This window comes from Pelodiscus sinensis, chromosome 1, assembly GCF_052426305.1.
Source record: "Pelodiscus sinensis isolate ZL-2025 chromosome 1, ASM5242630v1, whole genome shotgun sequence".
In the NCBI taxonomy this organism is placed as follows: Eukaryota; Metazoa; Chordata; order Testudines; family Trionychidae; genus Pelodiscus; species Pelodiscus sinensis.
The window spans coordinates 151,339,380-151,357,808 of NC_143052.1; the positions used below are offsets into that span (position 1 = coordinate 151,339,380).

The 18,429-nt window shown below is 44.4% G+C and overlaps 1 protein-coding gene across 10 annotated transcripts in view; it reads left to right on the top strand.

Annotated features, from left to right (window-relative positions):
• Window positions 1-18,429, top strand: part of LSAMP (limbic system associated membrane protein) — a 1,541,410-nt gene that overhangs the window by 1,426,663 nt on the left and 96,318 nt on the right. For 7 of the 10 annotated variants that reach the window (XM_075906364.2, XM_075906354.2, XM_075906357.2 and 4 more), the window contains 2 exons: window positions 248-368; window positions 1,619-1,767. In XM_075906364.2, the coding sequence (XP_075762479.2) occupies window positions 248-368; window positions 1,619-1,767 (270 nt within the window). Of the gene's footprint in view, window positions 1-247; window positions 369-1,618; window positions 1,768-13,450; window positions 13,487-18,429 lie in introns of all 10 variants that reach the window. The other 3 variants (XM_075906335.2, XM_075906328.2, XM_075906381.2) reach the window with 1 other exon arrangement.

Here is an 18,429-nt window from a genome sequence, read left to right on the forward strand (position 1 = left end):
TCATAACAAGTTTCCATTTATAAATACTTATTAATATGTATTGCATTACCAGGCACATTATAATATGCTGAAAGCCCAGCAAGAAAATGTCAGGAAAGCAACTGTGCATCTGTTTTGACATAACTGCTATCTGCAGGTCTCTTTACTCACCCAAAAGGTCTCTGTGTGCCCATTCAACTCCAAAATAGATTTATTGCTTCTCTCTGCCTGACAGATGATGAAATGAATATGTGTTCCTTTTCTGCAGACCCTCCAACTATCACCGAATCGAAGAGCAATGAAGCTGCCACAGGACGACAAGCCTTACTCAAGTGTGAGGCATCAGCAATGCCCACACCTGATTTTGAGTGGTACAGAGATGACACCAGGTAAACATATTGTCTGTCTTCTACCTTAGTCTGCCTCCTGCAAATGCTTAGTAGATTTCCCCCTAGGTCCTCTAATGTCATATACAAAATCATCCACAAGCTTATATAAGGTTAAGATAATCTCTTATCTTATTCCTTAATACAAGCTGAGCAGGACAGGCCTGCTCAGGTCTTGAGTAAAACCCTGCTTATGTACTGTGCATGCTGAAAGAAGTACTGGGGGTGATTCAGTGGATAGTGCTCTTGCCTTTGAGTCCATACTGGACCAGCATGATGGTGTGGGATTAAGACATTGTCTTTGTGGTGATCTACTGACCATTTATGTTAATTAAAGATCTCATGACCTTTGCACAAGAGCAGATGGTATTAGTCCTAGTGCTGCAGCCAAATTCCAATCAAGGTAACTAGAACATGCTTCCCTGAACTCTAAGGGAAAAGGTTGTTTATATGCAACATTCTCTGCATCTGTATGACCTTCTTCTTAGCATACGTGCAACCTTCTTTGATGACCCATGACCAGGATTCATATTCAAATATGGTCAATTGGCTCGATCTAGCTTTCCCAACCCTGAGCCACTGCAGCTGTCTGTCAGCATGGGAAAGTGAAGCAGGGGAATAACACCCTAATATTGCCTCTCCCATGGGATTCACACCTTACACTTGTTAAAAAGTGAGTTTTATGCGGCAGGGTTTCAATTCAACCATGTAGCACAGGCTAAAGTACAGTTGCCTTATCCACACTGCCATTTTAGAACATGTCCATTTGCACATGGTAGCTAATGTTCTAAGAAACACCTTTTATCTCCATCCCATAAACTCCTGGTTGAACTTGGTTTTGATTATTGGCAGTATCCCTACCCTTTATCCCAGGGAAACACATAATAAATGCAGTGATTGCACTGTAAGATGTCAGATGGGTGTAGCATCTCTTGTTTCCTTCTCCTCTGCTGCCATTTTACACTATCATTTTAATCCACCTCTTTTCTTTCTGTCAATTTCACCCAGCCTTTGCTCTTCCACTACTTTCATACTTTCACATTCTGCTCCTCCAACCCATTTCTTCATTCCCTTCTCTCTTATCCCGCTGTCTTTTACCACCCATATCTACCTACCTACCTACTTACTTACTAACCTTCAATTTGCTTTTTCTCCTTTTTTCCTCACCTGCTCTTGTCACCTCTCCTTCCATATAATGGGCACTGAGCTACTTGTTCTTAGTGCACTACACGTCTCTTCTCTTTGCTTCTCAGGATAAACAGCGCCAATGGCCTGGAGATCAAGAGCATGGGGAGCCAGTCCCTCCTGATGGTGGCCAATGTCACTGAAGAACACTATGGCAACTACACCTGCGTGGCTGCCAACAAGCTGGGAGTCACAAATGCCAGCCTATACCTTTACAGTAAGTATGGAAGTGGGCAGGGGGACTCCAGGTGGCTCTCACAAAGGTCAGACTGTACCTTTACACTGCTTTAGAAGAAAGACCCTGAATTCGGGTACTTAAATAACATTAGCCCACCAAATTCCAATTCACTGCACAAGGAAGAGAGAGACGCTGCTGGAGCAGAAAAATCCAAGACGGATGTTTAAAAAAATCTCCCTTTGGGGATCCTTTCCCCCTCCCTCCGTTACATTATTTAAGTGAACCCCACAATCCTTCATAGCAAATTTCCATTTATAAGTACTTATTAATATGTATCACATTACCAGGCATATAAGCCCTGCATGAAAATGTCAGGAAAGCAACTATTCATCAGTTGTGACATAACTGGTATCTGCAGATTATTAGGTAACAAACACTTCCATGTTTGTAGCCACAGCCAAACACAAACACACGAGAGGAAAGGGTTATGTTCAAGCCTCTTTTATGCTATGAATGACTTCCTTTGCTGCAATCTGGTAAAACAAGAGTATACATATTTTTAAGCAGTGAACAGAGTGACAGCTCCTTTAATAGGGATATGGAATATTGGGGCATGAAAGTGCCATTTTTCAGCCTCCATGGAAATGTTGAAAGAGATGGAGAAAAATTACCAGTGAACTCAGGGATGGGACAGGAGAGCCAGAGAAAAGAGAAATAGGTCTGAAAATAGAAGGAAGTGATACAAGATGGCCAAGAGTAACTATGTGAGAAAGGGACCAAGATTATTTAAAGAGATGTTCTACATTTTGCAAGAACCACAGGTGGGGAAATGGAGGCCTTACACTAATGGTGGAGTGATTAGAATATAGTGAAATACAGAGCAGGTTACAATAACTATGAACTCAGTCTCCCAGGTTTTGATCCTGCTGTCTTTGAAGTCAGCAAAGGCATTTCTAGAGACTTCAACAGACATAAACTTGGGCACCAGAACTAGAGATGGGCTTGGACCCAAACCCCACAATCCCTCAAGGGTTTACAGAATCCAAACTTTACAGCTGGTCCCCATGGTCTATAATGGATCAAGCCTTTTTGGATCTGAATTCAACACCCCACCCCAGACAAACTTGGAAATATTTGAAATCTAGTTCTTGCTGCAAATACTGCATCTCTGGTCCATCTTTATACAGATATCATCACAACAAATAGAATGTAAGAGAATGATCTAATGAGAGTCACAGACATGGAAATAAATGAGCCTGCCTTTCTCTGGAAATACAGGATTGTATTAGAATATATATATCTATGACCTCTCTAGGCAGAGCAGGAGATAAGGCCTATACGAGAATCTCATTTTGATAGGTTTGTTTATGCTTTCTGGAGCCAGACTGATCAAAAGATAAGAAAAAAAATAGAGTTTTTTAAATGGAAAAAATGATGCAGCAGGGATGGAAGAGCTTGCTGACATTTCTGCATTTACCAGACTTTTGGATTTTTAATATTTTAATTTGAAGTTTTGTAAATTACTTCAATGGAATGCTTTGGAATGCGTCATGTAAGCCACTAGTTCCAAGGGTAATAAGAGATTGATATGACTTTGGCTACATGAAAACTTGTTGCACACACAAGCAAGGTAAGTTTCTACTTCAAAGATCTTTTTTGTCCTGCTCCTGGAGAAATGCCAGTGGATTCAAATAAAAATCATAGGACTATAACCTGGAACATGAACCTCAAATTCTACAAAAATTGTTCTTAGTACTGTTATTACTAAAAATGCCAGAAGTAGGACTCATCATTCGGGCTATGTCTAGACTACATTCCTCTGTCGAAAGAGGAATGTAAATGAAGCAAATTGAAAGTGCAAATGAAGTACAGATTTAAATAACCTGCACTTCATTTGCATATTCGTGTCTGAAAAAATTAGGAGCATGCGTTCTTTTGGAAAAGGTTTTTTTTTTTTTTTTCAAAAGAACCCCGTCTAGACTGCGCTTTCACTTTTAAAAAACTCTTTTTTGAAAAAGCGCTTGAATGCAACTATGCAAATGAAGCACGGGATATTTAAATCTGCACTTCATTTGTACTTTCGATTTGCTTCATTTACATGTCTCTTTTGATAGGAGAATGTAGTTTAGATGTGCCCTTCGGACTAAATTGTGAATTTGATAATATAAGTTTTCCCCTCATGTTGCAACCCTTCTACATGTAAAGCCAACAGGCTGTAGTCATCGGCAGGTGGGACTGAACCTGGGGCTAAAGCCATGTTTCTCAACCACAAAGCTCCTGGCCTTTAGCTGAGGCTGCAGAGCAGACTTCACTCTCACTCTCAATGGTCTCAGCGCCTCTAGGTTACATATAGATGAACAATAATACTTAACTGAAACGAAATGTAAGATCAAAACTTGTATAGAAAAATAGAAATACTTTGCCTGCCTGTCACTCCTTGCCTCTGAGGATCTCAAAGCATTCACAGACAGAGGATATTTAACCTCACAAGCTGATGGAAAATGGATGAGCAGTATTAGCACCATTTTGCAGATTGGAAAATGAGGGGAAGGGACTTACCAAAGGTCACAGTCACTGGCACTCAGTCACTAGAAGAATCTGGGCTGCATTCTCTGAATAGGCTTGTTAGTGATGTCATTCATTGTATCAGGAAAAACATGGAAATCATTACAGATAACCTGCAGAGAGGATATAAATTGAGCTTGTGCCATCTTTTGCTTTTTTAATCATATACCACAAGACTTATCCAGCAATGCCCAGGTCCTTCAGGGTAGGGGGCTGACAGTGGCTGACAGTCCAGGAGTTAGGATAGGAACTTGGAGATGTGGGGGGCTCTGGGTAGGAGGCCAGGAGTGTGGCAGGTGCAGGAGTCAGGGTGGGGGGGGGTTGAGGAAGGGCTCAGGGAAGGGGGCTGGGGATGTGGGGTGGGATGGAGAGTGAGGGTTGGGGGAGAGGAGGAGCTCTGGGCAGAGGGACTGTCATAAGAAAAACAAAGAACACAAGCCAGCTTAAAAACAAAAACAAAAAACCTTAACCCATGGCATAGTAACCTAAATAGCAGCCACTGAACATTTTCAGCCCCATGTCCAAGCATGAACAAGTATAAATGATTTGCAAGGTACAGCCTTTGAGTGATTTTCTTCTCTGGAAGCAGACTGATTGAAACAGCAGAGAAAGATGTTATATTTTTAATCGAGAATAAACTCACTCCAGGACAGTGCCCCTTCTGAGATGGCAGATGGAATAGTGGTGCCTGAAGGTTCTATAGTGTTTGAAAAATGACAGCTGGTGAGACAGAAATAGTGCAATAGGGTAGTGGTAAGATATATGTAAATGTGCCTGTCACTGAAGAGGTAAAAGGAACCCACAAAATTATTTGACAGTACGATCCAGTGAGAGAGAAAAAAGGGGCGTGTTCCAGGAAATACCAAGCACCATAAAAAAAAGTAAGAAAGAGCGCAGGTCTTTAGATTTAGACCCTGTAAAGAGAGATACTACATTAAAAAAAGCGAAAGAGAGAGAGACCTCGTGCAAGGGATATGGAAGCATCACTGTCTGCTATAGGCAGAAAAATGTATGTCCCTTACTCCTGGAGTTCTCCAGAAACAGAAGGATTTATTTCAAGAAATAAAGCAGAGTCAGGTGGATGCTAAAGCGGACTGCGTTTACTGCAAAAAGTGTGAGGAACTACAAGAAAAGGACAAGGTACATAGGATATGGCTAGACTGCAGGGGGATTTTGGGATACCCTTGGTATCCCGAAAAAACTCCGCTGCGTCCAGGGAACATGTTTGCTCTTTCGCTTTTTTTTCCAGAAGAGAAAATGCACTCTTTCAGAAGCCCCTGTATTCCTCATTCCACAAGGAAGAAGGGAGCTTTCAAAAGAGGGTTATTTCTGAAATTTGGCCCAGTCTAGATGAGCCAAATTTCGGAAAAGCCTCTTCTGACAAAAGTATCAGAAAAAGATACATCTATCTTTTTCCGATAGATCCTCGCAGTCTAGCCGTACCCATAGTGTCCCTGTGTATCTGGGATGGAAAAGAGTTCTGAGAAAAAGATCAGAAATAGACATGTGGTGTCTTACATAACACAGTGATGGAGAACCAGTGTCAGAAGTGCTAGGAACATTTTTCCTATATATTCTATGAAGGAAAAAAAATTCCTTTCATTCCCTTGAATTAACAGGCTGCTTTTGGTAAGTGTATGAGCAAGACTATAAATATATCTAAGCCCTTGCTACACACATACACCAGATATGTATCCACACACAAACATATAAAGAGGTAGATAAGCACACATACAAGTATACCCACCCATTGTAAACATGCACATGCACACACAGTTTTGTGTACACACATGCACGTGCACATCACTCTTTCAAATACATTCCAATGAATTATAGAAACAAAATGGAAGTTGTCCCCTCACACCCTGGGCCAGGTCTTCTGCTGGTACAAATCATAATTCACACCTTCTGAGGATCTAATCCACTGATGAGGGATAAAGCAGGAATTCCCAGTCACTGGTTGCACCTTGCACTCCTGCTGATTTTATGGTCTGATTTACAGTGAGACAATCATCTCAGTGGGTGTGTCTAGACTACATGCCTCCGTCAATGGAGGCATGTAGATTAGCCAGATCGGCAGAGGGAAATGAAGCCGCGATTAAAATAATCGCGGCTTCATTTAAATTTAAATGGCTGCCCCGCTCTGCCGATCAGCTGTTTGTCGGCAGATCGGGGCAGTCTGGACGCGACGCGCCGACAAAGAAGCCTTTCTTGATCGGCACAGGTATGCCTCGTGAAACCAGGTTTACCTGTGCCGATCAAGAAAGGCTTCTTTGTCGGCGCGTCGCGTCCAGACTGCCCCGATCTGCCGACAAACAGCTGATCGGCAGAGCGGGGCAGCCATTTAAATTTAAATGAAGCCGCAATTATTTTAATCGCGGCTTCATTTCCCTCTGCCGATCTGGCTAATCTACATGCCTCCGTCGACGGAGGCATGTAGTTTAGACGTACCCAGTGATCCTGCCTCCTCTCCAGTTTGCTTTTTTTAATGAGTAGATCTGGCAAAGGAGCAGCAGCTGGCAAGGCCCATGCCAATTAGAAGCAATGGAAGGGCAGGTCTCCACCATAGAACCCCCAAGATATTTCAGGTACATGTTATCATCATGGTAATCATGCAAACAGATTTCCCGCCAGCTCTTTTGAAGAATCAGAGAATGTTATCAAATTTGTAATTATTAGTGCCAGCGTGAGTGTGTATGTATGAACATACACTAAGCAGCAGTTTGGTAGAAAAGGTCCTGGGGATTTCAGTGGATGAGAAGCTGTATATGAGTCAACAGTGTGCCCTTGTCGCCAAGAAGGCTAAAGGTATTTTAGGGTGAATTAGTAGGAGCATTGCCAGCAGATCTAGAGAAGTGATTGTTTCCCTTTATTCGCCATTAGTGAGGCTACATCTGGAGTATTGCATCCAGTTCTGGGCCCCCCCCCCACCATAGAAAGGATGTGGACGCATTGGAGAGGGTCCAGCAGAGGGCAACCAAAATTATTAGGAGACTGGCGCACATGACCTACTAGGAGAGGCTGAGGGATTTGGGCTTATTTAGTCAGCAGAAGAGAAAAGTGATGGGGGATTTGATAGCAGCCTTCAACTTGCGGAAGGGAGGTTCTAAAGAGGATGGAGAGAGGCTGTTCTCAGTAGTGGCAGATGGCAGAACAAGGAGCAATGGTCTCAAGTTACAGTGGGGGAGGTCTAGGCTGGATATTAGGAAAAACTATTTCACTAGGAGGGTGGTGAAGCACTGGAATGGGTTACCTAGGGAGGTGGTGGAATCTCCATCCCTAGAGGTTTTTAAGTCTTGGCTTGACAAAGCCCTGGCTGGGATGATTTAGTTGGGATTGGTCCTGCCTTGGGCAGGGGGCTGGACTTGATGACCCCTGAGATCTCTTCCAGCCCTAGGATTCTATAATTGTATACACAGTTTCTTACACACTCACATCCACACACATATATGTGCATCCCTTTTCTCACCTGCTAGCCCACCCATTGTTTCATGCACGCATTAATTTCTAATATTTAATTGCAATCTTTGAGTGGACAGAGTCTGGGCTGTATCCTTGTCACCGAATAGCACAGTTCATATCATGCACTTCACCCCACAACCTCCCTGGAAATCCTGCATTTTATCTGGAGCTGCAGTAACAGAGAATAATGAGATGAGATAGAGTTCTTATTGGGATAATGGGGTGGGGTGGAGAAGCAGCTATTATACCTTTGGTGGAGTAGAAAGGCTGTGGCTCAGCAGGCCAGGGGAATGGAGATCTAGGCATTTAATAGGAAGTAGTGTGATAATGAGGCTATTGCATTATAACTGCTTGCAATGTGCCGCCTTGTGCCATTTACTGGAGAGGACAGTAACTGCTGTGTATTATTATTTAACTAACTACACCGTGTCAGCACAACAGCCTGTTTTCCCAGAACAAGAGTCCCCTGTTGCTATGTAAACAGACACCCAACCTAGCTGCATATTTTCCTTGCAAGAGACAATCTCCCCCGTTCCTGCTGTGGGTTCAGACTCTTCTGCTGGGGATGTTAATGCAGGAGAGCTGCCATTTTCACTGCTATGGAATTGATCTGCTACATCTTCATTGACTTTGAAAACCTTCAGCTATTCAAAGACCAGTTTATATGAGCACAGGGTGTTTTCAAAGGAGCACCAGTCTCTGAATAGCTGGAGCTCAGCCTAGACGTGAATAATGGCCAACTACCTGTGTAATCGGCCAAATACAGCTTCCATCAGAGATGATCTTGGTGCAGCTCCCATAGGCTCAGTCAGACCAAGACGGTGTCTATTAGCTCACCTAGCAGAGCAGCTGCTGCTGCTGCTGCTGTTTAAAGTGCTTATTCACTTCAGTTCCAATCAGGTGTGTGTACACAGCAAGCACAGATGTCCGAAACATTTCCCATAGCAGCTTCCTTTGGATAGGAGGGGGAGTTCCCTCAAGTGGTGTCTTTATGGTGCTGTGTATATGATCCTGCTGACCAGAACCCTCCTTACCATCATTTGTTGGCAGTGCTCCCTTAGGGTATGTCTACACAGCAAAGTTATTTTGAAATAACTTTCCTAGGGTGTGTCTAGACTACATGCCTCCTTCGACGGAGGCATGTAGATTAGCCAGATCGGAAGAGGGAAATGAAGCCGCGATTAAAATAATCGCGGCTTCATTTAAATTTAAATGGCTGCCCCGATCCGCCGATCAGCTGTTTGTCGGCAGCTCGGGGCAGTCTGGACGCGATGCGCCGACAAAGAAGCCTTTCTTCATCGGCACAGGTAAGCCTCGTGAAACGATCTGGCTCGAAGGAGGCATGTAGTCTAGACACACCCCTAGTGTCTACACAAGCCAACTGCTATTTCAAAATTAATTCAGAATAACGGAGGGCTTATTTTGAATTTCGTAAACCTCATTCCATGAGGAATAGGGCCAATTTTGAAATTGCTATTTTGAAATAAGTGCTTTGTAGATGCTTATTTCGAAATAGTGGGCCTCCTGCCATTCCCAGGGTGCCCTATTGGCCACCCTGGCCACAAGGTAACTTCTGACCTGATGCCCTGCCAGAACCAGTTCTGTCTGGCCTTCAATGCAATTCAGTGTCCAATCAGTGTGAACACGCTATTTTGAAATAGCAAAAAGCTATTTTGAAATGCATTTTGTGTATAGACGCATTATTTCGAAATTAGATATTTCGAAATAATGCTGTAGTGTAGGTATACCCTTAGTTTCAAAGTGTTCATTTTAGTTAGTGTTTTGATAGTAGTGCTGTTAAGAGGCAAACCCATGATCGTGTGGCACTCATCATCCTCAGACAGGTGCCGTTCCCAGTGCCCATTACCCCATCGCTCCCCGGCACCATCTGTGGCACAGCCTTGTGGGGCACCAGTAGAGGCCTTCAGTGATGGTCTTCACCATCTGTGGCACAGAGAGAGGCCGGTGCTGGTTCTTGTCTACTTTGGAGGATCGGCACTGCTATCCGATACTGGGCTGTGGAGACCATTCCTTGGCACTGGTCTTCGGCATGTTCATCCCAGTACCGATCCCTGGCCACCTCTGCTCAGCACTGCCTGCCAACTCAGAGTTTGTTGGTGTCACTCTGGTCCTCACTTTCCGGATCCTCACTGTCAGAAGCAGAGTCAGATCACTCTAGATATAGTAGGCATAGGTCCAAGAGACACAGGGGAAAAACCCAAAAGGCCTGGCATCCTCAGTGGCCACCATCTGCATAGTGACCCTTCTGGGCCCCCATCAGGCCCAGGGTGTCCCATCTGCAGCATCTGGGTTGGTAATCTCAGTACGTCCCCATCCAGGGTCACCAGTGCTGATACTTATAGAATGATCTGTAGACGCTACTGCCACTACAACCCCCAGTCCTGCAGTCTAGACCCTAGCAGAGGTCCATCCAATACCACTAGTAGCCCAAGCCAGGTCTGATTGCTACAGGATGGTGAACCAACATCGGAACCAGAATGCCTAGAGGAACATGAGGATCCAATTCCTCCACTTGCCTCATTGACCTCATCTCCAGATGAGCCCGTGGCAGAAGCATCTGCCTCGAGGCTGCCACCTATTGACCCTAAGGCCCACCAGGACCTGCTCCACCATATTGCCCATTTTATGGGCTTGAAGGTGGAAGAGATAATGAAGACAAAGAATCCAGTGGTGGATGTACTTACCCCTGAGGGCCTATCCAGGCTCGCCCTTCCATTAATTAAGGCCACTGAAAAGACTAGTACCACCCTTTGGCAGACTCTGGTCTCCATTCATCCTACTGCCAGGGGTGTGGAGTGGAAGTACTATGTACCTGCCAAAGTATAGGAATTCCTATTCATGCATCTTCACCCTTGGATGTGCCAAGCATTCTGTTCCTTTCAGAATCATAGCCCAGGCTCCATCTCAGATGCGTTCCTGCTCCCATGGGAGGCATCACCAAACGACTGCCTTTCATCCGATCCCACTTTCCACCAGCTCCTGCTCAAGATCCACAGAGACAAAGCAAGAGTAAACCTACTGGCCCAAGCATGGTCACACCAGTATTGGCACACTATGCTGTGGGAACAGTCAATGGAGACATCAACAGCACTACTGCTTCACCCAGACCTGATTACTCAGGACCACGGACACCTCCTGCACCCAGACCTCCAGTTCCCCCATCTCATGGCTTGGAGGCTTCATGGTTAAACCCACGGGAGCACCAATGCTCTCATCCTGTGAGAGGGGAACTTTTCGGCAGCAGGAATTATTCCACCAGGGCCATTTACTATGCGAAGTGGAAGAAGTTCTCATGCTGTTGCGAGCAACACCGCCTATTTCTGCTCTAGGGGCCCATGCCACTGATCATAAAATACTCACTCCACTTATAGCAGCAAGGACTGGCAGAGCTGTCCATTAGAGTGCAGCTTGTGGCTAGCTCATCTTTCCACCCAGGGGAGTTTGGGTGCTCTGTATTTGCCAATTGCAGGTATTGCACTTCCTCAAAGGTATAGAGAGTCTGTACCCACATTCATGATCACCTATACCTACCTAACTGGGATCTCAATCTAGTCTTCTCCAGACTCAGGGATGCCCTTTGAGCCCCTGGGTACATGATCCCTTCTTTACCTCTCATGGAAGGTGGCCTTCCTAGTAGCTATTACATTAGTCAGGAGGCTGTCCGAGTTGAAAACTCTAATGCTGGTATCCCCCATACTATCTTCCATAAAGACTAAGTACAACTCAGATTACACCTGGACTTCCTGCCCAAAGTAGTGTCCTAATTCCACATAGGACCAGACATCTTTTGGCTGGTATTCTTCCAAAACCTACATGCTACATGCACAGCACCAGAGGTTGCATTCTCTGGATGTCCAAAGAGTTCTAGTATTCTACATCAAATATACAAAACCACTCAGGAAGTCGACCCAACTCTTCGTAGCTGTAGCTGACCAGACAAAGGGTCTACCAGTCTCATCCTAAAACATCTTGTTGTGGATCATGGACTGCATCCGTACCCGTTACAGTTAGCCCAGATCCTGGTCCTAGTGATCGCAGGCCTCTTTGACCACTCTCCTGGCCCAGGCACCGACCCAGGAGATCTGTAGCGCAGCAACTTGCTCTTCAGTGCACAATTTTACAGCTCATTTAACCATCCACCAACAAACCAGAGAGGATGCAGCTTTTGACGGGGCAGTCCACCAGGGGGCAGCTTGGGAATTACCTGACTGGAATCAATGTGAACAAGTACTGAAAAGTAGCAAAAATGGTCACACGCCTTCTCATAACAGTTGTTCTTCAGGGTGTTTTGTTCACATCCATTCCAGCACCCATCAACCTACCCCTCTGTTGGAGTAGCTGGCCAGAAGGAAACAAAGAGGGTGGGTGGTGTCAGGTCGGCAGGGTCGTATATAGAGCACCATACGGTGCTACTCTAAGGGGTTCCCCAGCCAACCTTAGAGGGGCTTCTAAAGGAAAAGGTTTCTGACATCTGTGCCTGCAGCGTATGCACACCTGATTGGAATCAACATGAACAACACATCTCAAATGACAACAGGGAAAGTGATTAGAGGTGCTTTTTGCCGGGAGGAAGTCTTTCAGCAGAGCCACTTACCTTACTCTGTCGGGAGCTACGGTATTTTCACACACTCATATGCCCCAGTGACATGCCTGGCATCAGAGGGGACTGAAAACTCCTTTAGCTGGTTCAGTCCCCATATTCACGGTTTGGGTGACACATACCATCTAGCAACTGAATCGGCAAGAACAAATTTCATTAAGTGTAATCTAGGGAGAATGGTTTACTGATCTGAACACGGGGCTGGCAGCCATGAGTGTTCGGTTCTGTTCCGTGCTATGCAACTGATTCACTGTGTGACCATGGGTAAGTCATTTCCTCTCTCAATGCAGCCATGCCCAATCTGTAAAGTGGGGATAATCTGCCACCTCAGAGTGGGTATTGGATTCTTAGTTTAAAGTCTGTCTCAAGTGCTTTGAGATCCTGGAAGGGAAAATGCTATCAAAGTGCAAAGTTTGGTGCCACCGGTAGCAAAACCATGATGTAACAATGTACCAAAGATGAATCTTAAAAATCTGCAACTCAACCCCCCCAACTCAACAGGCTGTATAAACAAGGAGATGTTGGGGAAGTGAGGGCATTTAAGGAGTACATCACAGATTAGGTTTCAGCATGGTGCGTTCAGATCCCTGTGGGTGTGTTCATTAAGAAATCCAGCAAAGAATAGGTTTCGTGGAAGCAATAAATCATGCAGATGACCTGGTGAGCCTAACGACACAATTTACTTCTCTGCCAAAGGCTAAGTCCAAGCAGGAGATGCAGCTAAAGTGGGGAGTAGTCTGGTGACTCAGTGGCATTTGGAAGCAGGAAGAAGCCAATGTCACCCATCCACTACAAATAACTTCACTGCGGGTCTTTTACTCCTCCTGTGGCATAGATACTGAGCATTCACTTCTGTGTGCCATTGAGATGGCTTCTCTTCAACACCCAATCCCAATCGATGGAGACATGTACTGTGAGGTGTTGGTAGCATAATGCTCTTTAGGTGAAACCGTCTTAGTTGGTTCAATTTCAGGATGGGGGAGCTGTCAGGTTTGTAACTGCCGCTTGCTGGGTGTGGAAAGTGGCATTTCCTTTTCTCCTGCATGTTGCTTATTGTTTTTTTTCCCCCCTTAGAGCGAGTTTTACCCACACTCCCCAACCCTTTTCCAGGTCAGTATATGCTTTATGTCAAAGTACCTCTCTAGCCGGGTCATTCTCCATCATCTCAACAAACATTAAAAGCTGAGGGTGGGCAGAGCAGAGCAATAGAAAAATGAAGATTTCTCCTTTTGCTTTGTATCCCAGGTGTCCCCTTCCCACCTCCCAAAATTATTGCCAAAATCTCGCACTGAATCCACACCTGAAATTCAAGTGACTTTGGTTAACTTCTCTTTTCCCACTTTGTGTTGAGATGAGCCTGAGATCTTGTGTTTGGATCCAGATCCAAATGTTCCCACTGTTCAGTTTTTCCTCAGGCCAATTTCTAATTATTGCGTATATTCCAGCCTGAAGCACATGTGCCCAAATAGGTCAAAGCTCCTCTCTTGGTGCTCCTTGTCTGATCAGAAGCATAAACATCCTGAAATCTTATAACATGGGGGAGAAAAAAAATTGCCGTTTCCATCTTAGGATATGGAACAGCCAGCGAGGCACAGAAACTTTTCTGAGTGCTGATTCTATGAGGTGAACCACCTCAGTTTTTGGAATTCATCGGTCCCAGTGAAAATATCTTTTGTGGTCACTCAGTAGGACAGATGGGGTGCAAACTGTGAAATGAAGCCTTTGGGTCCACTCATCTGAAAAAGTGGGTTGTGCTATCTATACTTTTCATGATACTATCTATACTTTTTTGTTAGTCTCTACAGTACTGCAAGATCATTGCTTTTTAAGTTCTTTTCATAGTGTAGTGGTTAAAGCACACATGTGGCACCTCTGACTCTTCCAGTTCAGGAGTGAGTGTGAGCACTGGGCAGGGAATCAGGAGACCTGGGATATTATTCCCAGATCTGCCACACACTTGCTTTGGTCAGGTTAGTATGGCGGTGTCTCCATTCCTGGATGTCCCAGTTGAGAGGGGCCTGATTTTCAGAAAATGGATGCTCAGTGCTTTCTGAAATCAGGCCCATGTAAGATATTTCAACTTGGGCACCCAAAATCACGGGTCACTTTGAAAATTCTGCCTATCACCCATATTTAATTTGTGCCAGGGCTGAGCCCTGGCATCTCTAGGCTTGGAAGTTCATAGCCCCACCACCTCTGGACTTACTACATCCTTTCTAAATGTAAAAACATCACTTGAGTCTTGACGCTTATTTCATTACAAATTAAGCACTGCCTATGCCGCACCATGTCTCCATTTACCCAGCTCTGAAGATACTGATACTTAGCTCTCTGGGATGTTGGAAGGACTAACTAGTCAATGATTACAGAGCACTTTGAGGTCAAACTCAAAGGATTATTAGGAGTTCATTTTGTTTGGGAGGGCATCCCTATGCATTTCTTTCCAGGAAGCGAACAATGGATGACAGGAGTTTCACACCAGCTTTCATTGGACCACCCCACAGTTTCAAATCAAGCTGTGCAGCAGATAACTTCTTCAGGGCCAAGATGGAGATACAATTGTATATTTAAAGGCAAATCTGCAAATACAATTAAAGAAAAGTACCCAGAAAAAGAAAAATTGAAATCAAGCTACCATTAAAATTAAATCTCAGGGAGTGCTTTGCAAATAACATTCAAGAAGCTAAGGAAAGGAGTAAAATAGGCCATAGGGATTCTAGTGTGGAAAAATAAATCCAATTAAAGGCAATTATCGAACACTGTAAATGAAACTCAGGCTTGGATATGAAATTAATGTCACAAAGGCTATTTAGGGTTTAAGTTTTGGGGTTTTACATTTTTTAAGATGTGGGATTTTTAATGGCAAATAATTCTCTCCAAATTGAAAAGACATTTTTGTCTTTTTCTTAAATTCTATGGGCAGGCAAAACTTTCTCTCCACCTGTGCATTAGTGGCCCATTAAGGCAAATGCTAAAAATTGCAGCTGAGCTAAAACTAAATTTCTAAGCTGCCTGGGCCAACTGGCACGATTCAATCAACCTTTGAAAATTCTTCCCCACTGCCTTGGATATTTTCTTGCTGTTTCCTGTTTCAGTAATAGTGTCTCAGTGGACATCATACTGTGACATCACACTTGCAGTAAGTCCTTAGGATTTTTTTATATATATTTTGCGATATCTTCAGTGAACCAGGAAATGCTAAGGATTTCACAGAGGGAAAATATAATTTAAATACTCTAGACCTCATTTCTATTGCTGAAAGGTCCCATCTGCTTCTTTAATGTAGGCATTCAGCACAAACATTGGTCCTTATTTGAATCTTCACGTGTCCTTTGCAGCTTACGTTTAAAGAAACACTAGACAAAAAAGTTTCCTTGCATGACTTACATCACTCTGTGGGTCTATAGGTTCCTTTCTTTTTGCCATCAACATGCTCTGTGACCTAAGTCATGTCATGTACCCTCTTTGCATCCCAGTTTTCCTATCTATAAAGTGTAGGTAACACTTTCCTGCCTCCTGGTAGGAAACTGCTCGGAGATTTCAAAGGGAGCTGTTTAACTATGCACAGGGCTTGAATTTGATGGGGAAGGATTTCCTAGAGCATTAATTAAACCCAGCTAGTCCTTATCTCAGCTATACAAAATGGGACCTGTGACCATCATTGGGGTGCCTAATTTTCTAACCATCCTGATTGCTGAGGCAAGGCATTCAAAATGCTTGAAATCTCTTCTTGGCTGATGTCACATCATCATGTTGTAACATTGCTCAGTCTGTGCTCTGTCCCAGCATCTGGCTGGTGCATCACTGCATCATGAATAGGAACAGATTTTCAAAAGAGCTCAGAGTTCTTTTGTGGAGGAAAGTTTGCAAGGAGTCCCCTCTCCTGCCAAGGATAAAGCTCATGGGATCTCCATTAAGCCCCAGGAATGTTCTGTTCTGTGCTATCTGCCATAGTCACAAGTCTGGCTGCACCTTTGCCACCTCTTCTGCTCTCTCTAAGTGCATCTTTCCCTCTCCAGTGCCCTCCGCATTCATTCACCTGTCTCAGGATGGAGTCCCGTGAGTCTCCCACTTGCAGACTGGGCCCTGGGCTATAGTATATGTACCAGCCATGATTACTCAGCAAGCCCCACTGAGTTTGGCACTTGCAGATCTTCCTTTTGGGAGTTTGTGACCTGTGATTAATGCAAGTGACCAGACAGCTTTGTCAAACCAAAGTACTGTTGAATCTTAACAGCAGGAACAAAGCACCACAGAAGAGAAGGATTTCAACACAACACTCACATGTCTGTCTTACTCTTGCACCCCATCAAAGTATTGTAGTAGTGAGTCAAGCACATGATGCTTCTTCAGGCCTTTCCATGGAGTCTATCCCAGCATCCATCTGTTCTCCATGAGCAGATCCTGGCCAACTGCCTCCTCCCTCACCCTAGAGAGGGACTTTTTAACCCTTTAGCATTCCTTTGGTCTTCTGGCAGCTAGCTATGGCCAAAGCAGTCTAGTAACTTTGACTGGAGCCTAGAAGTAGCATTTTCCCAGTTAACAGCTCAAGCATTGTTCCTTCTGGATCCTCCTTGTTTACTAGGAGGTTGCTCATCTGGAGTCCTTGTGTTACCTTCCTGCTACTCTCTTGCTATTAAACTAAACCAACACATGAATACAGAAAACATTCCAGTAAACCCTACAGAGCCATTGAGTAACTATCCCACCAACTAGGTCATCTATGGTATTCATAAATTATTAAAGATCCTCCTTCACAGTGCCTGCCCTGGGACCTTGCCAAGTGGTGGGGGAGTGAGTTGAGCTGGCCTGGGCTGCATATTTTAACACCAGAAGGAATCCAATACAGAAACCACCCAGTAGGGCCAGATCAAACAAAACCACAGTTCCATTGCTCATCAACAGGATAAAGATAGTGACTGGTTCAGGGGTAGGGGTGGGGGCAGTCCTATCTTTCCACCAAATATGCAGATTGGAGAATGACCCTGGATGGATTGTAGATCGTAGCTAGTCTCCTTTTAGCTGTAGTCCTTGTAGTTTGTACTGTTACTAATGCTTTGATTAGGGTGTGAGGGAGGGAGGGAAAAGAGAGCTGTTCACTTGGGTCTAATGACCAGAGGAAGGAGCTTCCTAAGAGGCCCTAAGAGCACCTATCTCTCTAATGGCCTCCCATCCTTCTCCCTCCTGCCCAGGGATTGGGCTCCTCTCTCTCTGTTCATGTGGTCACCTCTTCTCTCCCAGAACACACTCTCCAACACATGGACCTTAGTACCAAAGCAGTTGCAGTGAGTGATCACTTTTCTCATGGACACTGACTCTACACTTGGCAAAAACTGGGTGGTCTGGTTGCTTTGAATCTGTGTGTGTCTACACGAAAAAATGAGGGGGAAATAGGATCTTTTGAGCAGCACAAACTCTGAGGAGCCAATGTGTTCCCAGGCTGGCTTTCTGAGCAGTCAGAACTGCCTTTCTTTGACCCAGCCGGTCCTAATCAGACAATAAAAAATCCTTTGTTAAGTCCTTGAATGCCTGCAAGTGGATAAACCCTACCCATGTCCCTTGTTCATTCCTAAGAGGAGGAACTACTTGGTAGGTATCACTGTGGTTTTATGGTCCAATTCTGCTTACATTGGGTCTGAATTTGATCTTTATGCTCATTATTGGGTCCCCACAAGGAAACCATTTTAAACAATGCTCAAGGTCCCCAATCCTTCTTTAGAGTTTGGACTCACTTCCCTAGAAGGGCTGAAAGGAAGGAATAATGAAATCCCAAATCATATACGCTGCTTTTATCCCATGTTAATTCTTCCTCATGACTGAGAACTTATAGCACCCAGGGTGTGTCTAGACTACAGGGTTTTGTCGACAAAAGTGGACTTTTGTTGACAAAACTATACCTGCGTCCACACTGCCTTTGAGTTATGTCGACATAATGTCAACAGAACTCAGCAGTTTTGTCGACGTATGTAAACCTCATTCTACGAGGAATAACGCCTTTTGTTGACAGAGTTCTGTCGATAGAAGGCATTATTGCATCTACACTGTCCTTTGCG